Raw genomic sequence first — 22,489 nt, 5'->3', positions numbered from 1 at the left:
CTCCCCTAGGACTCTGTAAGATTTTAAAGGCCTGTAAATGCTTCAGGGAGTGTAAACATCTCAGCTGCCTCCGAGCAACGTCATCACCCAAACTACCTCAAATCCCCTCAGTGACATAATCTTTTAAATCACCTCCAGTGTTAGTGGGGCCGTAAGCACATAGAGCACGAATAACATGCATGGTCAGGCATGTGCTTGTTCACAACAGAGCATAAGCACTGGTGCTTCCCTCCAGCTGTTTGGGTCCTGGGGACACGTCATGGGACAGCAGGGGCAGTGAAGTTATGGGGTCTGTTTTCATTTAGGTCTGGCTCAGTCCTGTAGGGCCAGGTGGGGCTGTCTGATGCGGGCATTAAGGATGGCTGAATTGGGTTGTTGGTGGGGGGGGTATGGACCCACAAGTCCTGCTGCATGCTGATCCTCATCCTCCTGGGGGTGTGCAAGCAAAGAGTTGGAGCTGGAGGGGATTTGCTAGGGACCTGCTGGAATCTGGGGTGAGAAGTGATCTCCCAGCGGTATCTCTTGCCCTGGTGGTGTCCAACACCTCGCATCCCTGTGCCATGCCATGTCAGACCGATCCTGGCAGAGGTAGGGCTGTATCATTTCTGGGATGAAAGCCTCCAGTTCAGAAGCTGGAATCTGGTTCTTCTCATGATGGTAGAATCAGAGAGGAATAGAAAAATTGTGAATTGTGGTTTTTGGGGTGAAGCTTTGAACTTGATCAGCCTGTGGTTTTTCAGCATCTCCCAAATATTTCCATCTGAAGTTGGGACATGTTAAAATTGCTGGCTTTTTATGGTGAGTTGAGCATTGTCTTCTCACACAAATGTCCTTTTTGTAAGCACCTCTTGGGCTTGCTGACCCTCTGAGGCAAAAAGTTGATATTTCTCATGCAGAGACTGGCAGGGAAAGGTTGGTGTCATGTTTGGGATCATCCTTTGTACAGAGCCACAGCTTTTCTACAAGCAAGAATGAGGAATGAGTGGAGATGTCTCAGTGGTGAACTTGCTGTTCCCATGGACAGCCTCATAAGGGAAGAGATCGGTTCAACCAACACCATCCCAACCAGTGATGCCTGAATCCCAGTGAAGCCAAGGGGACTTTAACTGGTGGGACTGGGCAAGACTTCACCATCCTCCCTGTGCTGATGTGTTTGTCAAGGGATCTTTAAGAGAATGATCTCTCTTACAGATAGCAAAAGTTTTCCTTCAAAATGCTTTTCAACTCCCAAATGTCTTTTCCACTCCAAAATGTATTTTTATTTACCCTTTTTCCATTTTCTATTCTTCATTTCTCATTTCTTCTTACTCCCTTTTCCTTTCTTCTTCTTCTTCTTCTTCTTCTTCTTCTTCTTCTATTTTAATAGCAAAAACCTCTCCCAAACTCAGACTCTCCTCTCTTCCCCACCACTCACAGCCCTTCTGGTTTTCCTGGGGGAAATTCCATCTCATTGTGTCAACTTGCCAACACCTGCCTGCCTTCAAATGAAGGTTTATTCTGACTTGTTCTAGAGGTACAGTGCTAATTTGTGCCTCAACAACACACATTCTGTTCCTTGCCTGCAAAGGCAGTCCAGCATGTACAGTGGAGTTGCCATTTGGTCAGATGAGTCCCAGCATAAAGAAACATTTTATAGTTAAAAAAAATGGTTTTGATGAATGTCTTCACCTTGGGGTTGGGTGGATGGGGTGTGACTGTCAGATACTCAGGGGTGATGGCATGAAGCCATTGATCCCTCCTTGCTCTGCTCATCACAGAGGAAGGAGAGCTCTCCTGAGGGCCATTCCTTCTCTCATGTAGTCTCTCCCCATTGTCTTTCAGGGCCGGATATGTTCTGTGACTTCAATGGCAAGAAGTACAGCCCAGGTGAGAGCTGGCACCCCTACCTGGAGCCGCAGGGGCTGATGTACTGCATCCGCTGCAGCTGCTCCGAGGTATGTCCCACATGCATTGCCATAAGAGGTGGCAACCAGGGCATTATCAGCTGATTCTGGTGTCTAATTTGACAAGAGAAGATGCTTTCCACTGGATTAATATATTTACTTTTGATAAATCCCCATATCCCCCACAGATGTTGGGTTGGCCTTGTGAGGGAGCTGTCTCGACAGCATTGGTGGGCTGTGGGTGGAGGTGGCTCAAGGCTGCAGTGGGACCATGGCTGATCATTGGTGATGATAAAGGAAACCATGAGCTGGCAGTGAGTCTGAGCTGAGGATGGCGAGCCAGGAGCTGGATCGATGAACCTTATGGGTCCCTTCCAACTTGGGATATTCTATGATTCTGTGAAGCCTCGGTTGGCTGAGTTCCACCAGCACCATCTGTCGTGCTAAAGGGGCTATCATGCAACAGCCTCTTCCCCTAGAAAACTCCAAGAAAGAGGCAACTTTGGGAAGCTCTTTCTTTCCCTGTGGGATAAATGTGTAGCTGAAAGGATCGCTCTTGTCTCTCCCCAGAATGGCAACACGAGGTGCTATCGGATCCAGTGCCCCGCTCTGCAATGTGCCAGCCCCGTCACGGACCCCCAGCAGTGCTGCCCACGGTGTCTCGGTACGGGGCCATCCCATGGGGAGGGAATGACAGGAGCAAAGGGGAATTTTAGGACGAGAGGTAATGGCCTTATGTTGCACCAGGGGATGTTCTGGTTGGATATAAAGAAAAAGTTATTCAATGAAAGAGTGGTAAAGCATCGGCACAGGCTGCCCAGGGAGGTGATGGAGCCACCGTCCTTGGAGGTGTTCAAGAACCATGGGGATGTGGCACTGAGGGATGTGATCAGTGGGCATGGTGGGTGTGATTTGGGGGTCTTGGAGGTCTTTGTCAACCTTAACAATTCTGTGATTCTATGGCTCTGGGTGTGGACATGGTGCTGATGGGTTGAAGATTGGACTTGGTTGTAGAGGGTGGATCATGCCCTGTGGCCACCATGCCCGTGCTGTGCCAGGGGCACAAAAGCTCCTTGTATCCTCCTGGGTTTTCATAGGAAGGAAGCAGAGAAACTGAGTCACAGGCTTGCTTACAGCTGTTTTTTGGACATAGCTTTGATATAGTCATCACCTGAGTGCTCGAGGAGCTGCACAGTGGTTCTGGGTTTGGTTTTGAGGTCATGGCAGGAATGGCAGCTCAGGCTGCTGGCATTGCTCTTGCCTGCACAAAAATGTCACTTTTTTGTAACAGGGCCCTTTACCAAATCACTTTCTCCAGCTCCCCCCACCCTAAGGAGCCTTGTAGGGGCAAAACATCAGATCACAGATCAGTGACAAGTCTGAAGTCAGCACATGAAGCAGATCATTTGACCACAGAAAGTGCTGGCTACGGGAGAAAGAATTTTTTTGAAGATCTTGCACAATTTTTAAAAATCTTTTTCCTTCCTTGGATGTGATGACTCTGGCTGATGTTAGAGGTCAGATGAAAATCTCCAGGCTCTGAGCACCTGATCAAGCTGTGCATGTCCCTGCTCATTGATGGGGAATGGGACCAGATGGGGAGTGGGACCTTAAAAGGTCCTTTCCAACTGAAATAATTCTATGATTCTATGGAAATGGCTTCTCCCTAGGGTAATTAGCTAAAAATGAACAACATTTGTCCAGGTTAAACCTTTGTGGCAAGCTCATTGCAGTCAGGGCAATTCCATTCTCCAAAAGCTTTCAGGCACCTGAGTCCTCACAAGCTGTGCACTGCCCTGACCACTTCTTCATAATAACTATTACGTGTCAGAGCTCCTTGTTCCTTGGGGTTGGGCTGGGGGGAATCTATTTGAGCACCCAAGCTGGTGGGGGCTGGCTCTCACCTCTTTGCTCTCTTCTCCTCCCTTCCAGAGCCAAATTCCCCTTCTGGTCTCCGGGCACCTGTCAGATCCTGCCAGTACAATGGGACAACGTACCAGCAAGGAGAGATGTTCACCACCAGTGAGCTCTTCCCAAGTCGCCAGCCCAACCAGTGTGTGCAGTGCAGCTGCTCTGTAAGCAAGCAATGAGCCCTTGGGTTGGGAGGGCTTGGGGTCTGCAATTATCCTGCAATGTCAAAAACCTTTGCAGGAGCAATCTGGGAAAATCAGTCTGAGCATCTGGTCACATCTCCTGGTTGATGGAAATCCATGGACCTGTCCTAGGCTAAGGATCCTTAGGGTGCACAATGGGCAAAGCTTTGTCCCAGAGGATGCAGAGTGGTCTGTACAGCATTCAGCTATCTCACCTGCCCCACTGAGATGTCTCAAGACATCTCAGGTTGGATATTAAGAAAAATTTCTTCTCCAAAAGAGTGGTGATGCATTGGCACAGGCTGCCCAGGGAGGTGGTGAGGTTTCTGTCCCTGTTCCAGAGCCATGGAGATGTGGCACTGAGGGATGTGGTTAGTGGTTATGTTGAGGGTTTGGTGGAGGTTGGGCTTGAGGATCTAGAGGTATTTTGCAACCATAATGGTTCTGCGATTCTATGAATGAGCATAGTGGGGATGGGTTGACAATTGGACTTGATGACTTTAGCAGTCTTTCCAATCTTAACAATTCTTTGATTCTTTGGAAAAGGAGAGCCAGAAGCATTTCTGCAGTTGTATTTGCTGCAAAATAGATGAGGTTTGTTGCAAAAAGGATCTGGGAGAGCTCATCTTGCCTGCAAGGTTACATGGCCGCAAGGTGCCAGCTCTTGGGCCTCAGGAATTATTGGGATGAAGAGCCTGGAATGGAGCAGAGCTGAACTCCAGATGTGATTTAGTGTATCCCAACCACTGGTGTTGGGGTGTTGTGCCTCCAGGAAGAGCTCCTGCCCTGTGTGGTGGAGCTCATCCTGGAGATGATGGCAGATAGATTGGGGCATTCATTGCAGAGTTGTCTATCTACCACCTCTCTACCACACCAGAGAGAAATCCTTCCTCCCTGACCCTTCAGCAATGTCCTGAAACAGGGCTTGCTCTGCTCTGCCCTCTCCTACAGGCTGGAATCCTACAAAAACCCATTGAAAAGTGACAAACTTCTCTTGGGATGCACAAAGCAGCCTGGCCAGAGGTGATGGTGAATGTGTACAGAGCATGGGGCTGCACGAGCCAGGAGCTGAGTGATAGGAGATGGATGGAGAGGGGGGGGTTCCTCCTTCTTGAGGAAGGGAGCTTAGGAGTGGTATTGCTAGCCTTGGATACTGCCATCAAAAAGAAGAGGGTGGCACAGACATGGCTTTCACGAGCTGTCACACAGAGCTCTGGAGGATGCCAGGCTCTACTGCTCTGTGTTCTGCTTGCAGCAAAGAATTAGACTAATCTCAGTCAGGAAAGAAAGAGGGGTGAGCAATTCCACCCCACATCACTCCATCATGTCAAGAGCATGCACCTGGCGACTACTGCTGAGTGGTGGATTAGCTTTGATATCTGGCATACCTGCTTTTAGCCCTTGGTGTATGGCTAAACTTGGAGCCAGGTAGCAAGAGCAATAGCTCATACTTTTAGAAACAGCTTTTAGGGCTTGTTCCTCTCTTACCAACCCCAGTTGGATGCTAGCCCACCTTCTGATGGAGACAAATGCTGGGGAAGGAGCCCTCAGTCTAACTCTATGTGATGTCTGACCCCACCATCTCCAGATGTAGGGACACACAGACCTGCCTGTCACTCTTGGAGGCACTGGATCTCACTCCAGCTGTTTATTGGGCAGGATAATGCCTTGGATACAAAGCAGAAAATAAAAGGATGACCGTGGAGCCCTGCAGTGGTGGGGTCTTGCAGGGCTGTGTCTGAGCTCAGCTGTTAGAACAGCTGCGTGAACAGCTGGTGGAAACAGCTTCGAAAAGCATCCTGAGACCAGAGCCTCTGGCTCAAACCCTGCTTCGTATGACGTGTTCTCTCCCATCCAGGGCAGGTCCTGGCTGTGACCTGCTGGTCAGAAGGAGAAGGAAGAGCATGCCACTATAGCCTGATCCTTCTCCCTGTAGGTCTGGACCCCTTTCAATGCTCCTGAAGGCTTTGGTTTGTGACCTCTATGTGATCCACCAGACCTCCTGCCTCCTCTCTGTGTCCCCTGCACTGTCTCTTGGCTTTTGGATGGTCAGGGATGCTGCTGTGATTTGGTTTTCTGGGGACATCTTGGTTAATCTGTTTTCCATTGAGCAAGAGCTTGGTGATGCCCTGGAGAACACTGCAGCATGGAGAAGAGAGCCTTGCTGGTGGGATCTGGCTGCTTCTGGGCTGCTGAATATTTTTTTCAATCCTGCAAAGCAGCAAAAACTCATCCCTGCAGCAAATGGTTGCAATTCCATTGAGCAATGTAGGACTGGAGTGCACAAACATCAACACTAGCCTTACTGCATGGTTTTCAGCTTTTCATTGTTTTTCCAAACCAGCCACCAAGCCAGGAAAGCCCACATCTGATCATCCATCCATTGCTCTTAGTCCAGTGTCTCTGTGTGCTCTGTTCTGGAGTTATTGAATGAGAGAGAGGGCAGAGCTGTGAGATAGAGCAAGCTCCAGGTTCAGCATTGCAATTCCCCTTTCCAGCAGGTCCTCATCCTGGGTTGTATTAGGGAACAGGTTTTTGTGCCAATCTAAGCTGGTGCTATGCAGAATTTACAGATCTGTGGTGGCTGTTCCAGTTCTGATAGCACTAATGATGTCTGAGATCAGAGCACTACCTATCCCTATCCACCCCCTCCACTTGTGAGCATGTGGGTTGGCAATGGGATCCAGCCTTGCTAGGAGAGGGCCACCATGCCATGTCCTGCAGGTTGAAAATGTGGTGGGAGCAGATTTTCAGCATTCAATCATTGGGTGATACTTGAGGATGGCATTCTGGGGTGCTGATGATTTACACTGGATCTACAATCAGAAGTATTGGCACCCCAACACTGGGTGCTCATAGCTCTGTTTGGACATTGGCAATGCTGACAATATATTTTTTTTTGCTGCTCTCTCTTAGGAAGGCCAGATTTACTGTGGTTTGGTGACCTGCCCAGAGCTGCTATGCTCCAATCCTCTAACCGTGCCAGACTCATGCTGCCAGGTCTGCAAAGGTAAGAGGAGCTGCTCCTAAGCAAGGACTATGGGCACAGGATTGCCACTACCTGACAGGAACTATTTCAAGGAACTTCAGCAGGATTTTGGAAGTCTGTCTTGTAATTTAGGCCACTTGCTATCTCTGAGTCACACCAGGAAACAAAAGATACCAGTTCCTTTTTTTCCTCCTATGCTACCTCTCAAGCACTTAGTTGTGTCCAACCCCCCTGCAGCCCATACACTGGCCAGGGCTGAGCTCTTTGTCCCACCCCTGCTGCATCATGCAAGGGATGTGACCTGCACAGAAGACAACATCCTCCAGATCACTTGCTCACTAGGATGGAAGTAGTTTAATGGTAAATGTATCAAGAGTGGTGCATGCTGCTATTTCTCTAGGGAAGTTTCCAGAATAATCAGGACCTGGAAAAAAAATCTTCCAGCTCAGTTACAGCATGGCCTTGGTTGAGTTTCACTCTTGAATTTGCTGCTGTTTTCCCTAACTCCCATCTAGGAAAGTGAGGGGAAATCCAGATCCACATCTCTGGATGTGGACCAATTCAAGAGTGAATGGGTGGATTCACGCCTTGCAAAGTTCACAGATTGAAATGAGACTTTAATCCCAATACCAGAAACATATATGAAGCTGGAAGACCACAGTGACATCCTGACCATGGTCACAGAGTGATCTGTAGGCACCTCCTTGAAACTGCCCCCTGCTGTAGTTTGTGCCCCTCTGTGCTAGGCTTGGTGGCATCTGTAGGGCTTTGGTGACCTCACTGCAAGCAAAGAGGTTGCTCTGAACAGAGTGTGGATGTTTTGCTCTGGGACAGCATCCTTTTAGAAGAGCTTAGATCCCACAGAAAGCCCTAAATGAGGGCCAGATATGTTAAAGTGCTTTGCAGCCACTATACACATTGGGAAAACCAGAGCCTGGGCCGGGTGGAGTTGGTTGTGGAACACCAAACAAGCAGAATTCATGGAGCTGTGGGCACCACCAGAGCTACCCTTGCACTTGAGGCATGTCATTGACTCAGCGTTTCATTTGAAATGCCTTTGGGTTTATTTTTAATGCCAGACCATCTCCATCACCTTGTACTTAATCTCTAGGGTGTTTCTATGCCACCTAACCTCAGCAGTACACAAGGTCCTGCCTTTCTCAGAGCTGAGCTCTTATTAGCTGTCAGTGGGGATAAAAGAGGTTTTGGGGTGTGATACAGACAAGCCCTGCTCCCATTTGCTTTGGGTTTTTGGGGTGTGACACAGACGAGCCATGCTCCCATTTGCTTTGGGTGATGTGAATCCCATTTGCAAAGCTCCGCTCTTCCAATAGCTCACAGGCAGTTCAGCGCCCTGCAGAGAGCTGCTTTCAGTCATCTGGACCCCAGTGAACAAATCCTCATCCATCTCTGCAGCACTTCACTGGACCATGTTTTTTCCTTGCAGATGGCTCATATGAGAAGTCTGCGGAAGAGGAACCCCTGCAGTTAAACAGAGGTGTTGTACGTGACATTTACATTTTAAAACTCAGTTTGTTTCTTCTAACACAGCCCCATTAAACATCTCAAAGAAAGCTATTTGCCCTTGGCTATAAGCTTTACAAGAAATGACCCATAGCATGAAGGCAGCCAGCTTCGTGGGCAGTAGAACCACTGACACTTGGTTTGCAGCTGAGTCGTGCTTGGGAGTTGGCTTTAGGTGAGAGCTGTTAGGACTCTTGTCCTCTCCTCTGGAACATCTCTGCTGTCCTGGAAGAGCAGAAGACCTGTGGGAACTGGAAAACTTGGGTACTTCTCTTTATTAGCCAGTGGGTTAAAATGGCTGAAGGAGTTGAACAGAGAAATTCCTATGTGAATGACAGTCATATGTGGCCCCTACCCATGGAGTTGGGTGGCCCAAATCTGTCTTTGAGAGCTTCGGATGTTTGGGTTTTACTCTTCCCCCGAGCTCAAGGGTGTCCTCCTCCCATTTGTACATCCAACACTGGAGCTGGCCATGAGCATGCTTTCCCCAGTCTGTTTGTATCAGCAGCCCCAGCAAGGAAAAAGTGACTCCCTGGCTGCTCAGAGTTCATTCACGGTGACATTTCGAAGCTGGGCAGCCCATGCCAGCTCTTTGGGAGTAGGTCACTTACAGCTCCTGGCCCTTCCCTTTTCCATACTGCTGGGTGAAACGCCAGCGTCACACCTCCACCACCTATAAAACCTCCAAAATAGACACAAGGACACCCTTTGTGCTGCTTGTCTTGTCCCAGCACTTTGCTCTTGGGATATTCCAGGGATTTTACTCCTGCCAGCTGACAATGCTCCTGGTACCAGCCAGGTGAGAGGGCAGGATACAGCCCATGCTCACCTCTCCGATCCTTGTGGTTCTATCATATAGATGCCAGGCCTCAGTTGCCCATTTCCCTACCAGTGTAGGACCCCAAACACCACGAGGGTATAGCCTTGGGTGTAGGTATTGTGTGGATGCTGCCCCAATGAGAGAAGGTGACCCACATGCAGCTCTACAGAGGACAGCAATGAGGGACACTGGGACTGACTGCTCATCGCTCCTTAGGCAGTAACAGCACTGAGATGGCTCCTGCTCATTGCTCATCCCTGCAGTCTCTGAACCTTCCCATTCTGTGGCTTTTTGCAGCATGGAGTGAGAACAACCAAACCACCTGGGTCTGAGTCCCCTTGTTTTCTCTGACTGTTCCCAGAGGCACTCACAAGACCAGTGCTTGGGGGAAGCAATGAACAGAAAGCCACCCGGAGCCACCGCATCCACCGTGCTCAGTTCCTCACTGGAGTTCATCCCCAGAAGCTTCAAACCCAAGGGGGGAGGTGGCACCACCGTGAAGATCGTTTTGAAAGAGAAGCACAAGAAAGGTAAGGGGAGGGACCAGGTGGTCTCTGTGTCTCCTGAATTGCCTTCTTCAGGACTCTGGGCTCCAGAGAAGCTGTTTCAACAGCAGCTTTCCAACAACGACCCTCAGCTCGCTCACTCACTCAGCTATCTCAGCCCTGGTGGCCCTGACCCTAGTATCACAATCCCTTTTCTATATGAATCTCCAACCCCAGAGCTGGAGGAAGGCCAGACTTTGGCGTGTTTTGGAGATCTGGGACCTGGGAAGGGAGGTGTTCAGTTGAAAGATCTCACATGGTCCTTTTATGGTCTTTCTGCTGCATAGGGACAGGGGGATCCCCCCTTGCAACTACCTTCACTGTGATGAGTCCATCCTGGTGCCATTGGCTTCCTCCTGGAAGGCAAAGATGGAGGGAAAACAGCATGGAGCCAAAAGGGAGGAGAAAGATCCCTTCTCCTCTTGGGGACTCTCCCAGTACCGTGCTTCCACAAAGGCTCTCTCCGGTCTTTGGAGATGAAGCCCTGGAGGAAATTTCTGGGACCTCCAAAAATTTGCATGCAAAAGTCAGCAGGTGGCACTCTTCACTGTGCTTGGTGTTGGTGGAGGCCTTGGAGGGACCCTGGGCTCATAGAAGTCAGGAGACAGGTGAGCTCCTGCCCACAGCTGCCCCATACCCCTACTTGACCCCAGCAGCCTCCACCTTCTGCAGCCTGGTCCCCATGTCCCATGGCACCTCCTGGATGGGGAGGCTGTGATGTCCCCGCGTCACTCTGCAGGTAGATGTGTTGTTGGTAGGTCATGATCCTCAACGCCACAGGGCCACGCTCCTCAAGGCTGTAGGGCCACAGTCCTCAAGGCTGTAGGGTTGTGCTCCCAAGGCTGTAGGGTCATGCTCCTCAAGGCTGCAGGGACACTCGTTTGTGAGATGGTGAAACCTGTTGAGCTCCACCAGGCTTTGGATGTATGAAGAGATTCCTACTGGCATCGCTTTTCTCTCTCCTCCAGCCTGTGTTTACAATGGGAAGACCTACTCCCATGGAGAAGTGTGGCACCCCGTCTTCCGGCTCTATGGGCTCCTGCCCTGCATCCTGTGCACCTGCAGGGATGGTGTCCAGGACTGCCAGAAGATCACATGCCCCAAGGAGTATCCGTGTGACTCTCCGGAAAAAGTAGATGGGAAATGCTGTAAAATATGTCCAGGTATGTGAGATCCTACCTGCTCTTGCAGCTGTCCTCCATTTCCTTCCTCAAGCTTTGGTTTAAAGCCCTGGGCATAAGGATGTATAGGGTTTCACATCACTGAATTCATGCCAGGTGAGTTCTGCAGAGCGCACACTGATGTAAGTCTTTCTTGGACTGAACTGAGGTGAGGAAACCGATCCCAAAATGTTGCATGTGCTAAGTGGCTGTAGAATGGAGGAAGATGCCTGAAGAGCTACGTGCTAACAGTCTTCAGACAGGCAGGGAGAGGAGAGGCCCTGGTCTGCTCTCCAGCCCTCACTTGAAGCTTTGGGACAAAAGTTACTGGGTTAAACTGTGGCAGTTTGAAATCAGAAGGACACTCTCCAGGTACTGTGGCACCCATGGTTTGGGCTGAGCTGAAGTTGAGGTCTCCATCCGTGGAAAGGGAGGGCTGGCCATGCAGCCATCCGGGTGAACCAAGTGGAGCAAGGCTGATCCTGGGGCTGGGACGTGGTGAAGTGACATCTTTTCATATTCAGTGGATCTGGGGTCTCTCAGCTGCTTCCTGGTCTTTGAAAAGCTGTGTATCCACAACGCCAGACCTGGTAAAAATGTGGCATAGCTTCAGATCTTCTCTGTTTCCAATGGAGAATGTTCTCTAGGTTATACCTCTTCGCATTATCATTCTGTATTGGATGTTCAGATGATGGACAACCCACTGCTTCCATAGAGAGGCTAAAGATACCTGAGCCTGCCTGCAGATGTGGCAATTGCTGGGTCATCTTCTCAGATGTACACCTTAATGGAGGGGTCTCAGCAGGAGAACAAGCAAGGGACATTGTCAGGTTGAAGAATGGGGGCAAATAGACTGCACAGCAACCTCAGCTGGGATTTTTAAGGTTTTCCCCTGCCAAGCAGGGAGGTGCTGGGACAGACTCCCCTGGGCAGCAAAGGGCAGAATCTCAGCTTGTTTTAATAAGATTTCTGATATGTTTATGAGCAGGATTTATGACGTGGTGCCTGGTGGGAATGGGATGTGATGACTGAGCAGATCCTTTCCAGTCTTGCATTCCCATTATAGCAGTTCTCTCTGGTTTAAAGTCTACAACTTTCTCTGCTGGGATCTCTTGTCTGCTCTTCAGACTTCATTTATTTCCAGTTAAACACTCTGACCCAGCCAAAGTGACTTTCCAGTACTCATAGATAGCAATCACACACACACACAATGCTCAGCCAAGTTACATGCTTGTCCTTTGCTTCACTGCACGGCGGTTTCACCGTCGTCATTTTCCAGGCGGTTTCCATGGTCCTGTCCTCCTCTTGCTCCTCTGTGCACTGTAGCTTGGAGGGAAATGCTGACTGCTTTCTGTGCAAAAGGGAAATTGCTGCGATGCATTGGTCGGGAAGCAGCCACCATTGGTGTGGGGAGAACAGAAGGGTCCCTACTCCTCCTCCTTGATGTGTTGGCTATCAAGTGGCTCTGGTGTAAAGCTCTGAGGCTATTAAATAGCTGTTGTACAAGAGCATGTGGCTCCTTGCTTGCTGGTTGTGGATGTGGGGCTGCCTTGAGCGTTGCAAAAAGCAGCCTGGGTGCAGATGAAGTCTGAGGGATGGAGGTTCTGCACCCAGATCCCGTGGTGACAGGGTTGAGTGAGGGTAGTGGCATCTGGTCGTCCCCTTGGGTCACGCTGGGGCTGCAAAAATGAACACTTGTTGCTGAAAAATCCCTGCTTTGCACTTCTTTACACTGAGATTTCCATCCCCTCTCTACCAGTGTGTGCAAAGATTAGCTCAGGACCACCCCAGAAAGCATGGGGAGGGCAGAATCAGGCCTAAAATAACCGTCCTACTAAAATAAACCCCACGTCTCTATTTATAGCCAAACTTTCTTTCGAGTAGTGTAAAAAGCTCCAGCATCCAAAACGACGGGGGAGAACAAGGCTAAATTCAGCTGAGCTCCTCTGCGTTCCAAGGACCACAACCAAAGGCAATAAATCTCCTTCCAAAACCATGGGGGATTCTTCATTACTCCAGAAACAACAACAACAAAAAATGAGCTTCTCTTCTTCACCCAAGGGTGTTGGAGAAGTCACACAGGGTCCTGGTGATGTCCCAGTTGCTGCTTGTCTGGACCAACGCGAAGGAGCTCTGCGTGGGGAGGGGGCTCAGTTTGGGGCTGAGCCCACCCGTGGGGCTGGGATGGGCACTGTGCCCAGGCAGCACGGCCGCAGTGCTGGCTCCTGTGCTGTGGGCTCATCCCTCTGCCTCACTGACGTTGCTCCTTTGGGATGAGAGAGAGATGGGAAGGCTGGGCATTGCTGCATGGTGTTGGCACCAAGGTGATGGTTAGAAGGGATGCAGGTGTTGAAAATCACCCTGCTCCAATCACTGATGCTCTAGGGGCTTCTAAAACCAAGGGGAGTTGAAATCGATGTCACCCTTTATCAACATTCCCTTTTATCAATATCTCCCTTTGCTTCCAGCCTTGATGCACATACTTTGTGTCTGTTGGGATCCAGCCCCAGGTCTGAGCCTTCTCTGGGAGCTGAGATGGCCTCTTGCAAACCTTTCACCTCCACCTCCTTCGTGTTGCTCTTGCCCTATTTAATGAACTGTTCTTCTCTGTGCCCAGAAACCAGAGTCAAACCCACTGATGAAATCATCACTGAGAGATGTGGGAAGACCCCCAACCATGTCCTGGTGTACATGTTTGTGCCACCGAGCTCTGAGAACTCCAAGGAGATCCTGAGGACCGTCGCTATTGAGAAGGAGCTCACGGAAGAGGTGGAAATCTATAACTGGAAGCTGATTAAAGGTGAGTCCCGTAACAAAGCCAGCCAACTATGGAGATCTGCTTGGACATGTGCTGCTTTCCAATCATAGAATCATTAAGGCTGGAAAAGACCACTGAGATCACCAAGTCCAAACATCAACCCATCACCACCATGCCCACAAAACTGAACCCTGCTGACAGCAGGCTGGCTTTTCTATTTCCCCTTTTTGCACTCTTTTGCTATTGTTGTATGCAGGCATGGTGTTGGAAACCACTTTTGATCCCAGTATACCCAGCCAGAAGCTGTAACACCATCCAGTGGCACAGCATCTTGAATGATTGAACTAGGTATTGGTGGTTGGGCAAGATGATCTGAGAGATATTTTCCAAACTGAATGATTCTATGATTCTGTATGGGCAAACAAGGCAGAGGCTGTGGGGTTGTTCCTCAAAACCCACCTGCTTTCATGCCAAACACACAGAAAACTGAAAGAAATATGTATTGTAGTCATTCTGTATTTTTGCTTTTGCCCTTTTTTTTTCCTGATCCACCAACTGCTGGTAACAAAGCCTGCAGAGCTGCACACAGGGAAAATGAGCTGCCCCAACCTGCTTTTTGGAAAAGTGGTTTGGGATGTTTGGTTGGTGCACACTCCAGCAAAGCACAGCACAGAATCTGTCAGATGACACTGATCTTTTGCACTCTCCATGTACATCTAGCTGTGCCACACTCTCCTGGACCACATCACCACCCAAGCTGCGTGATCCCGTGAATCTTTGTGTCCTGTTTCTTCTGGACCTGGGTGCCCAAAACAATGTTCCAGCCTCATATCTTCATTAGACATACTTGCAAAAACTCGTGCCTTGGGCACTTTGGGTCAGTTGTGCCCTACCTGTGAACACAGCGACCTTCAGAGCGTGGAGCTGGGTGTCTTCTGGACACCTTTAAACAGATATTCTGCTCTCCTGGGTGTGTAGGTGTCTCACTTCACTCTCTAAAGGAGTTCTTATCCCTCTTGGGGCTGTTTCCAGTCTTACTGAGACTGTTGCCCTAGTGGGCAATATTGGTGTAGTTGGCTGGTTGGACGAGATGACCTGAGAGACTTTTCCCAACCTTAATGATTCCATGATTCTGTGGTCTTCCCAGCCACTTAGGGTGGGTGCATGTGTATTAATCAGAAAAATTACCTCCAGAGATGGAGCTGTGGCTGTCGCCATGTTCCCACCCCACTTTCTTCCTCTCTCCATCCTCCCCCAGCACAGCAAAGCCTCCTTCACAATGGCACCTTGTAGCTGGAGGACAGTTGAGCTGCACTGTCTGGGCCCCAACCTCCCCCCCTCCGTTTCCTCTCCTTGCTGCTTGGCAGAGGTCACCACCCAAACCTTCTTGCCACCTTCTGAGGCCAAAAGCTTCGTGTCTGCACGGAGCTCCCGAGCCCTGCCAGCCAAGGACAGGGGAGGCCCTTGTCCCCGAGGCCAACACAGCTCTTTTGCTTGGCAGAGCAAAGTGTTACTATTGGGAAAGAGCATGAGCTCAGTCACATATGGATTCCACCTCTCCATGGTCCATCACTCTACCAACAGAGCAGCGTGTGTGGAGCAGAGAGCCTGCAAGTCACGCCTGGAGCCTGTCCATCCACCTTTGTATGGCTTACCATCCTACGTGGCCTCCTCTATTTCTGTGCTGGGATGGTTTCCTCCTCGAGGCACCGAAATAGAGGAGAAACCAACAGCAACACCCAGCCCAAACCTCTACCCACCTCTCTGATGATACCCCTGCATGAGTCACAGTGGGGGCTCCCCCACAATTTTAGGGGTCTGAATGGCTCAGGAGGTTTGAAATTGACTTTCTGATGTTTTGGAGAAGGAACTTTTGCAGGCAGTGTGGACAAAATGGATGGGATCAGAAAGAGACCGACATTGTTCAGAGGCTTGTCTTTGCCTCCTGTACTTGGAGGTGCAATGCCCCATGGACCTCTTTCACCCTGCTAGGCTGTGATTAGACAATGACCCAAAGATCCTGTTTTATCCTGAAAATCTGTGGCTCTGGGACCTTCAGCCATCCCCATCTGGGTGTATTCTCTTGTGATGTGTGCTTGGAGATCTCCTGCCACAGAAAATCTATGGTCCATATAATTTCTTCCAGAGCCAGAAACCCTTTCTTTATGGAGAACTATTCCCAACATGCAGCCTCTGTAGATCACACTCCTGCCTTTGAATTCTCTCTGGGTTGGGTGTTTGGGGACAGCAGACTCCTTTCCTCTGATGCATTCAAAGATGCCAGTAGCTCCAGCCCATGTCATCTCCTCCACCCTCTAATCAGTCTTTCCTTGACATTAGCAATTTCTGGTCCTTTGGTCTGGTTGTTAGCTCATTCCTTGCACTCCATGATATTGGAATCTATCTGCTTTTTGCCCTGAGGCAGTGCATAAAGAACCAAGAGGGGTGAGAAGAGGCAGCCCCACCACCTCCCTCATCCTCCTAAGCTCAATGCCAGGGTCTGTTGGGCAGGAAAGCAAATGGGATCCTGGGCTCCATCAGAAGAGGGGTGGCCAGCAGGGACAGGGAGGTGATTGTCCCCCTCTGCTCTGCCCTCGTGAGGCCCCATCTGCAGCACTGTGTCCAGGTCTGGAGCCCCCAGTACAAGAAAGACAGGGAGCTGTTGGAGAGGGTCCTGAGGAGCCACAAAGATGATCAGAGGGCTGCAGCACCTCCACTACAAAGACAGGCTGAAGGCTGACAAAAAAAGCAGGCTGTGGGGTGACATCATTGCAGCCTTCCAGCACCTAAAGGGAGCCTACAAACAGGAGGGGAGTCAACTCTTGGAAAGGGGAGATAACAGCAGGACAAGGGGAAATGGTTTGAAGTTGAGGGAGGGCAGATTTCAGTTGGATGTCAGGGGGAAGTTGTTTGCTGTGAGAGTGGTGAGGTGCTGGAACAGCTGCCCAGAGAGGCTGTGGATGCCCCGTCCATCCCTGGAGGTGTTCAAGGCCAGGTTGGATGGGGCCCTGGGCAGCCTGGGCTGCTGTGAAATGTGGAGGTTGGTGGCCCTGTGTGTGGTGGGGGGTTGGAGCTTCATGATCCTTATTCCCTTCCAACCCAAGCCATTCTATGATTCTGTGATCTGCTGGCATTGCCCAGCCTTTGCCCCCCACAATCCTCATTCTTCACCAGCTCCATCCATGTTGGCTTTTCCATTACTTTCACGGGTTAGGTACTCACAAACATGGTCAGCAGGCAATATTGGTGGATTGGACGGTTGGACTGGATGATTCAGAGATCTTTCCCAACCTGAATGATTCTATGATTCCATGGGCAGCAAGAGCAGGCTATTCTCATTCCCTTGCGAGTGCTGACTCGACATCCGCGTTCCTCCATGGCTCCCCAGCTCCTGTCATGTGTCAGAAATGACCATCCAGAGACCACACATCTCAGCCAGCTCTCTGGGGGCTCTCGAGTGTAAATTATTCGGGTCAGTCGATTAAACGATGTTTATCTCTTGTGGCTCTTGTTTAAAACAACCTCCTGGTTACTGGTGGAAAGTGCTTCATCAGTCCCAGGGCTGTGAGCACACCCTCCTGCTCCTTTCTAAGTATAGAGAGAAGGATTTATGGAACACTTGTGCCTTCCTTGCGTCATTAACACTTTTATTATCTCCATCCAGCGTCTCCTTTTGTTACTGGTAGGACTCCATTTCCCGACCCACTTACAGGGCTTATTAATAGCCCAACCAGCCTCATATTTCTCCCGATGCATTAAGACTTCCCGTATTAACTTTCCACACTCCACAACATCCCATTTAGATGGATCACATGCTGGTTCCCATCCATTACACACTCACCGTATGTGTAACTGCTGCTGGGAAGCGGGAAGGTCTCTTACCCAAACAGAGAGAAACGACATCAGACATCAGTGCAATGTGGGGCACGTGGGAAGGAGACGGGAGAGGTATGGGGAGGATGTGCCCCACATAGCTGCCCCCTTCATCATGCTTCCATACAGGGATGAATATCCTGACCCCTAATCCCACGGAAAGGTCACTTCCGTTGCTAAATGTGTGGTTTTCTCATGTCAGACATCTGACTCAGGCATCCCCTGAATGGGACAGTGCTGGCGTGGGCTGAAATATCCATCTGAAGTTGGCCATGTGCTTCCTGTCCTGTAGAAGTTACAGGGCTGAGGGCAAAGGAATGGAAAAACTTTGGTCCTGGCTGCTTCCAGGGCTGGGCATTGTGGTCTTTACCAACCGTAATGATTCTATGAGTCTATAAAAAGAAGGCAGCAGGGGATGGGAGAACCCCCACTGGGTGGGTGGTATGGGGAGAGCGAGTGGAGAGGAGAGGGATCCAGGATCCCATTGATCCCAGCTTTGTCCCTGTGATGGTTTCTTGGAGATCAGAACTCCTCCAGTGCAGTTTGGAAAAGAGATTTCTCCCAGTCCTACGCTGGGCATCCCAACCTCTCAACGAGTTTTGTTGGACCCCACAACCTAAATCTTTGGGTTGTGTGCATCAGGAGGGGATGGAGATGTGCACCAAAACCACGCTGAGCCCTACAGCCCTACAGCACTGCCCCTGTGCTTCTCTCTGCAGGGATATTTCACTTGATCCAAACCAAGAAGATCAGCAAACAGGAATTCAAGCAAGAAGCACAGAACTTCAGGCTGATCACCAGGACGAATGAAGGTAAAGATCCCCTTTGTCCCCCCCTCCTGCTGGGTCCCACCACCCCATGCTCTCGGTCAGTGGTCACATTTTCTCTTTATGGGATTGCAAAGGGCAGCCAGCTTTCTAAAAGTGGACGTGCTCTTGTGAAATGCAAAGGCGAGATCCCTCCAAAGCCCGTAAAACTGTTTGGTTTTTATATCTGATCCGTCTGGTGTGACGGGGCAGGGAGCGAAATTATGCGAGGGATTTGAAAGAAATAAACTCTGGAATATCTTTGAAAATCATTCTTAATGTTCTTGGATGTGCGTAAATGTTACAAAAAAGGAGGAATGCTGGTGCACATGGCTGACAGTGCCTGTGCAGAACGAAACTGCCGCGCCGTTTCTCTTTGGCTGCCTCTTTGCCTGGGCTGGATTAGGGTTTAATGGGTCAGGATGGGATCGAGGCCATTCCCATGTCGTTCAGCATCCATGGGCCAGGGTATTGGCTGCCCATTATGAAGCGGTTTACACAGTGATGGTGTTGGTGAAGGTTGGTTTTCACCTTCAGCCCATTTCAGACAGCACCTCATGGCCAAGCGCTGCGGGATTTTCAAGCCTCTGCTCTCAGGTTGGGCTCCACACTGGAACGGGGTCTCTGCCCCTCATTGGGACTGTGGGGAGGTCAATCAGTTATAAGGGATGCAGGAAAGGGCTGAGCTTCCTCCAGCATCTCTGGGGTGCGTGGCAATGCATTAGGGGAACAATGGGAGGGGTTGGGAGGGGGCTCAGTGCCTGTTTTTGGGGTGATGCTTTTGCTTTGCAGGGAGTGTTTTCTCAGGGAAACCCTAGAAATATCATTGACTGAGCTGTTAATTGCATTGTGAGAGGTTTGTGGGGCTCAGCTTGAGAGTAGAAACATAGCTGCAGCAAGAAGGGGAAAGGAAATAGAGGGTGGGGGATGGGGTGAGGAGGGAGGGTGGGGAAAAGAGGGTGAGATTAAGAGGATAGAGGATAAGGATAAGCAAGAGTGAATGGGGGATTCAGGAAAGGGGAAAGGGATAAGGAATAGAGGATCACTGGTCATAGAACAGTTTGGGTTGGAAGGGACCTTAAAGACTGTCTAGTTCCAACTCGAGGATAAGAAAAAGGGAATAGGGAAAGAAGAGAAGGAATAGAGCTAAGGCATGGAGAGAGGGGATGGGAATAGGGCATGGGAATAGGGAATGGGGGTGGTGAATAGGAGATAAGAGATAAAGGATTAGGGGATGGGGGGAAGAGGAAGATGATAGGGAACAGGGAGCAGAGGATAGGGAACAGAGATAGCTGATAAGGGATAGAAGTTAAGGGATAAGGAGTAGTGGATAGGAGATGGAGGATAGAGGATAGATGACAGAGGATGGGGACAGAGGATGAGGGGTGGGGGACAGTGGTTATGGGGTAAGGGTTAGGGGGTAGCAATCATCTCTGGCTGCAGCCCCTAGTGTATGGGAGATGCCAAAACCCTTCAGCATCTCTCAGCCTCAGACCCACTGTAGTTGTGAGCTGACAAAGCCCAGGAGCAGCTCATGGGGCTGCTGATGAGCTGCCCCAGCAGTGGCCCCCAGGTGCAGTTGGTGTGATGCAGGGGCAAATGGGCTTTCCTGATCTCAGTAACTGAGGGTGAGTGCTAACAAGTGTCCATCTCTGCTCACCCAGGTCACTGGAACATCTTCCAAGCCCAGACATCAGAGCTGAGGATGACAGAGAGTCCAGAGAAAGAAACAAAGAACTTGTAAAGAAAAAAAGAAAAAAAGAAAAAAAAGAAATAACTTTAACCTAGCTATTGATTTATCTACACCCACACACACATACACACCTACACATATATACGAAGAAAAGTTGCATTATTCAATAGACTGGCACAGCAATAAGAGATACACTAGTGTAAATGGCAGCAGCTCCAGCAGATGAACCAAACCCAGCCACCACCACCGTGTCCACACCAAAGCCACCACGGCAACATGATGTCCCTTGGAGTGCTCCAGTGGGACTGGAGGAGGCCATCGTGTCTCCTGCTGCTGAAGGAGCCAGGTGGGCAGAGGGGGAGTGCAATGTGAAGACAGGAGGCATTTCTGGGAGCACTGGAGCCAGCGACCAAGCAGGATGAGAACGTGCTTTGGATCACTGTGAGCATTGTGATGACCTGCAAGGAGAGAAGACGTATCCCTGTCTCCTTTCTTGGAGGCCCTGTGATCTGCAAAAGTGGTTGTTGGTTGTTTTTTGTTTGTTTTTTTTTTGGCCAAATACCCTCCAAAGAGTATTGAAAAATCTTGAGTCTTTCCTCCTGATTCATAGGATCATAGAATGGTTTGAGTTGGAAGGGATCCCTAGAGGCCATCTGGTCCAAATCCCCTGCAATGAACAGGAGCACCCACAGCTCCCTTGGATGCTCTGATTTGGCCGTTTCCCTTCTTTGCATGTCGTTTTTGGAGGACCCACCTGCTGACACCGTGGAAGGGAGCCAGGGGCATGGGGTGGTGGCACAAATTTAGGTCCAACAGCACCAAAACTGCTTCTCATGGTGTGGGGGGTGGAGGAGGTGCCACTCGATCGCTGGTACCACCTCTTTTTGTCCCCCTGCCCCCCCTGCAAGAATGTAACCTCCGGCACTCGCCGCTCGCTGGCTCTGAGACTCCAAACACTGCACTAACGAAGCGTGTCATTATGCTCTATATTTATCTATATCCTACATACTCTCTTCTGGGCTGTATTCACAGGAGGAGCATCTCCCAAAGGGCAAACAGGGCCATTCCTGCAGCACGGAGAGGAGGGAGTGCAGCAGCACCTCTCTCCCCCAGACTGGAAATAGCTTTGGGGGATTTTCAGGTCGTTTGGGTACATGTATTTATCCCCAGTTTCCTGTTTTATTCTGTTTTGATAAATCTATTTATTTGGAGATCCGGATCTGTCGGATCCATCTGATTAAAGCGCCTTTTTGATTCACCCTCCAGTGCCAGCTCTCCTTTCCGCATCCGTTTTGGCAAGAGGGGTGCAGAGGGTACCCCAAATCTTTTGTGGGGTGGTTCCCCTCTCACTGGGTCATAGCAGGGTTTGGGGATGATGCTTTGGCCACGTGGATTCGGGGAGCATCTTTGCAGACCCCTTACCCAACAGGGATTTACAGAGCCTTGTCCACCTCCAGGGCATCCCCCTGCCCTAGAGCAGCCCTAAGCCTGATTCCAGATGGGCTGCAGGTGATTTGGGGCTGAAAACCAAGCCCAGGGCTGGCAGCAGGGATCAAATGAAGGCTGGGGGCAAATTCAGGCCAGGAAATGGGAGGTTCTGGCATGCTGGACTGCTGCCTAAGAAAGCTGCAAAGTGAGTGCATGTGCTGCTCTTGGAGAGGTGACTGGGCTGTAAAAGGCCCAGTGTGAGCAGCTCCCACCTTGGGGCATCAGTGCTGTCCTGCTTGCTCTTTGCTGTGCTCCCGAAGACCAGGAGTTGCTGCCATGGGGTTGGGAAGTGGACAGAAATCTGTGCTCATCCCAAGGATGGAGGAGCAGCACTGGGGCAGCAGGCAGGTAGCAAAGCAGCTGCTGTGGAGCATCCAAGGACCAGTGGAGTGACATCACCCAAGCGATGGGGCCCATCTGATGCTCTCAGCTACATCCCTGGGGTGAAGGCACTGTCCCACTCAGCACTGCCAAAGGAGGATGCTGCCTGCCCCAGCACAGCCTGACCCCTCACTCATCACTCTCGTTAACTCACACTTGTGTGCTTCTCATTAAAGTGAGTTGAGTGCCAATTTATGCTCATTTACTGGAAGAAGTGGGCATTGGAAATGAGGATGCTCAGCTGGGTTCCTTGGAATGAGTTCATTCCTGGGAGACACCACACAAACCCTGCGCTGTGCTGCTCAGATGAGGTTTCCTATGGATATCTCTATGGTGCTGAGCCTCATGGAGGTTTCTGAGCCCACCTCTGGGTTGGAAATCAGCTACAGAATCCCTTCCACTGTTCCCAGGTGGGTAACAGATGGAGATTGGGACCAGCTGCTCCATGGCCAGCAGAAATGTCACCTGTGAGGAGC

The 22,489-nt window shown here is 50.3% G+C and overlaps 1 protein-coding gene across 4 annotated transcripts in view; it reads left to right on the top strand.

Moving 5' to 3' along the window:
• The window catches only part of CHRDL2 (chordin like 2), a 38,602-nt gene extending 17,178 nt beyond the window's left edge, over nucleotides 1-21,424 (top strand). For 3 of the 4 annotated variants that reach the window (XM_090134230.1, XM_090134229.1, XM_090134228.1), the window contains 10 exons: nucleotides 1,822-1,934; nucleotides 2,454-2,607; nucleotides 3,816-3,958; nucleotides 6,893-6,986; nucleotides 8,413-8,468; nucleotides 9,671-9,839; nucleotides 10,823-11,017; nucleotides 13,632-13,814; nucleotides 18,365-18,457; nucleotides 20,116-21,424. In XM_090134230.1, the coding sequence (XP_089990356.1) occupies nucleotides 1,822-1,934; nucleotides 2,454-2,607; nucleotides 3,816-3,958; nucleotides 6,893-6,986; nucleotides 8,413-8,468; nucleotides 9,671-9,839; nucleotides 10,823-11,017; nucleotides 13,632-13,814; nucleotides 18,365-18,457; nucleotides 20,116-20,195 (1,280 nt within the window). In that variant the 3' untranslated portion in view covers nucleotides 20,196-21,424. The remainder of the gene's footprint in view (nucleotides 1-1,821; nucleotides 1,935-2,453; nucleotides 2,608-3,815; nucleotides 3,959-6,892; nucleotides 6,987-8,412; nucleotides 8,469-9,670; nucleotides 9,840-10,822; nucleotides 11,018-13,631; nucleotides 13,815-18,364; nucleotides 18,458-20,115) is intronic. The other variant, XM_090134231.1, reaches the window with a different exon arrangement.
• The last annotated feature ends 1,065 nt before the right edge of the window (nucleotides 21,425-22,489 follow it).

Source organism: Phasianus colchicus, chromosome 1 (genome assembly GCF_987193195.1).
Source record: "Phasianus colchicus chromosome 1, bPhaCol1.hap1.1, whole genome shotgun sequence".
NCBI classification, from domain to species: Eukaryota; Metazoa; Chordata; class Aves; order Galliformes; family Phasianidae; genus Phasianus; species Phasianus colchicus.
Note: the sequence above shows the minus strand (reverse complement) of the source record. Positions and strands in the feature narration are given on the sequence as shown.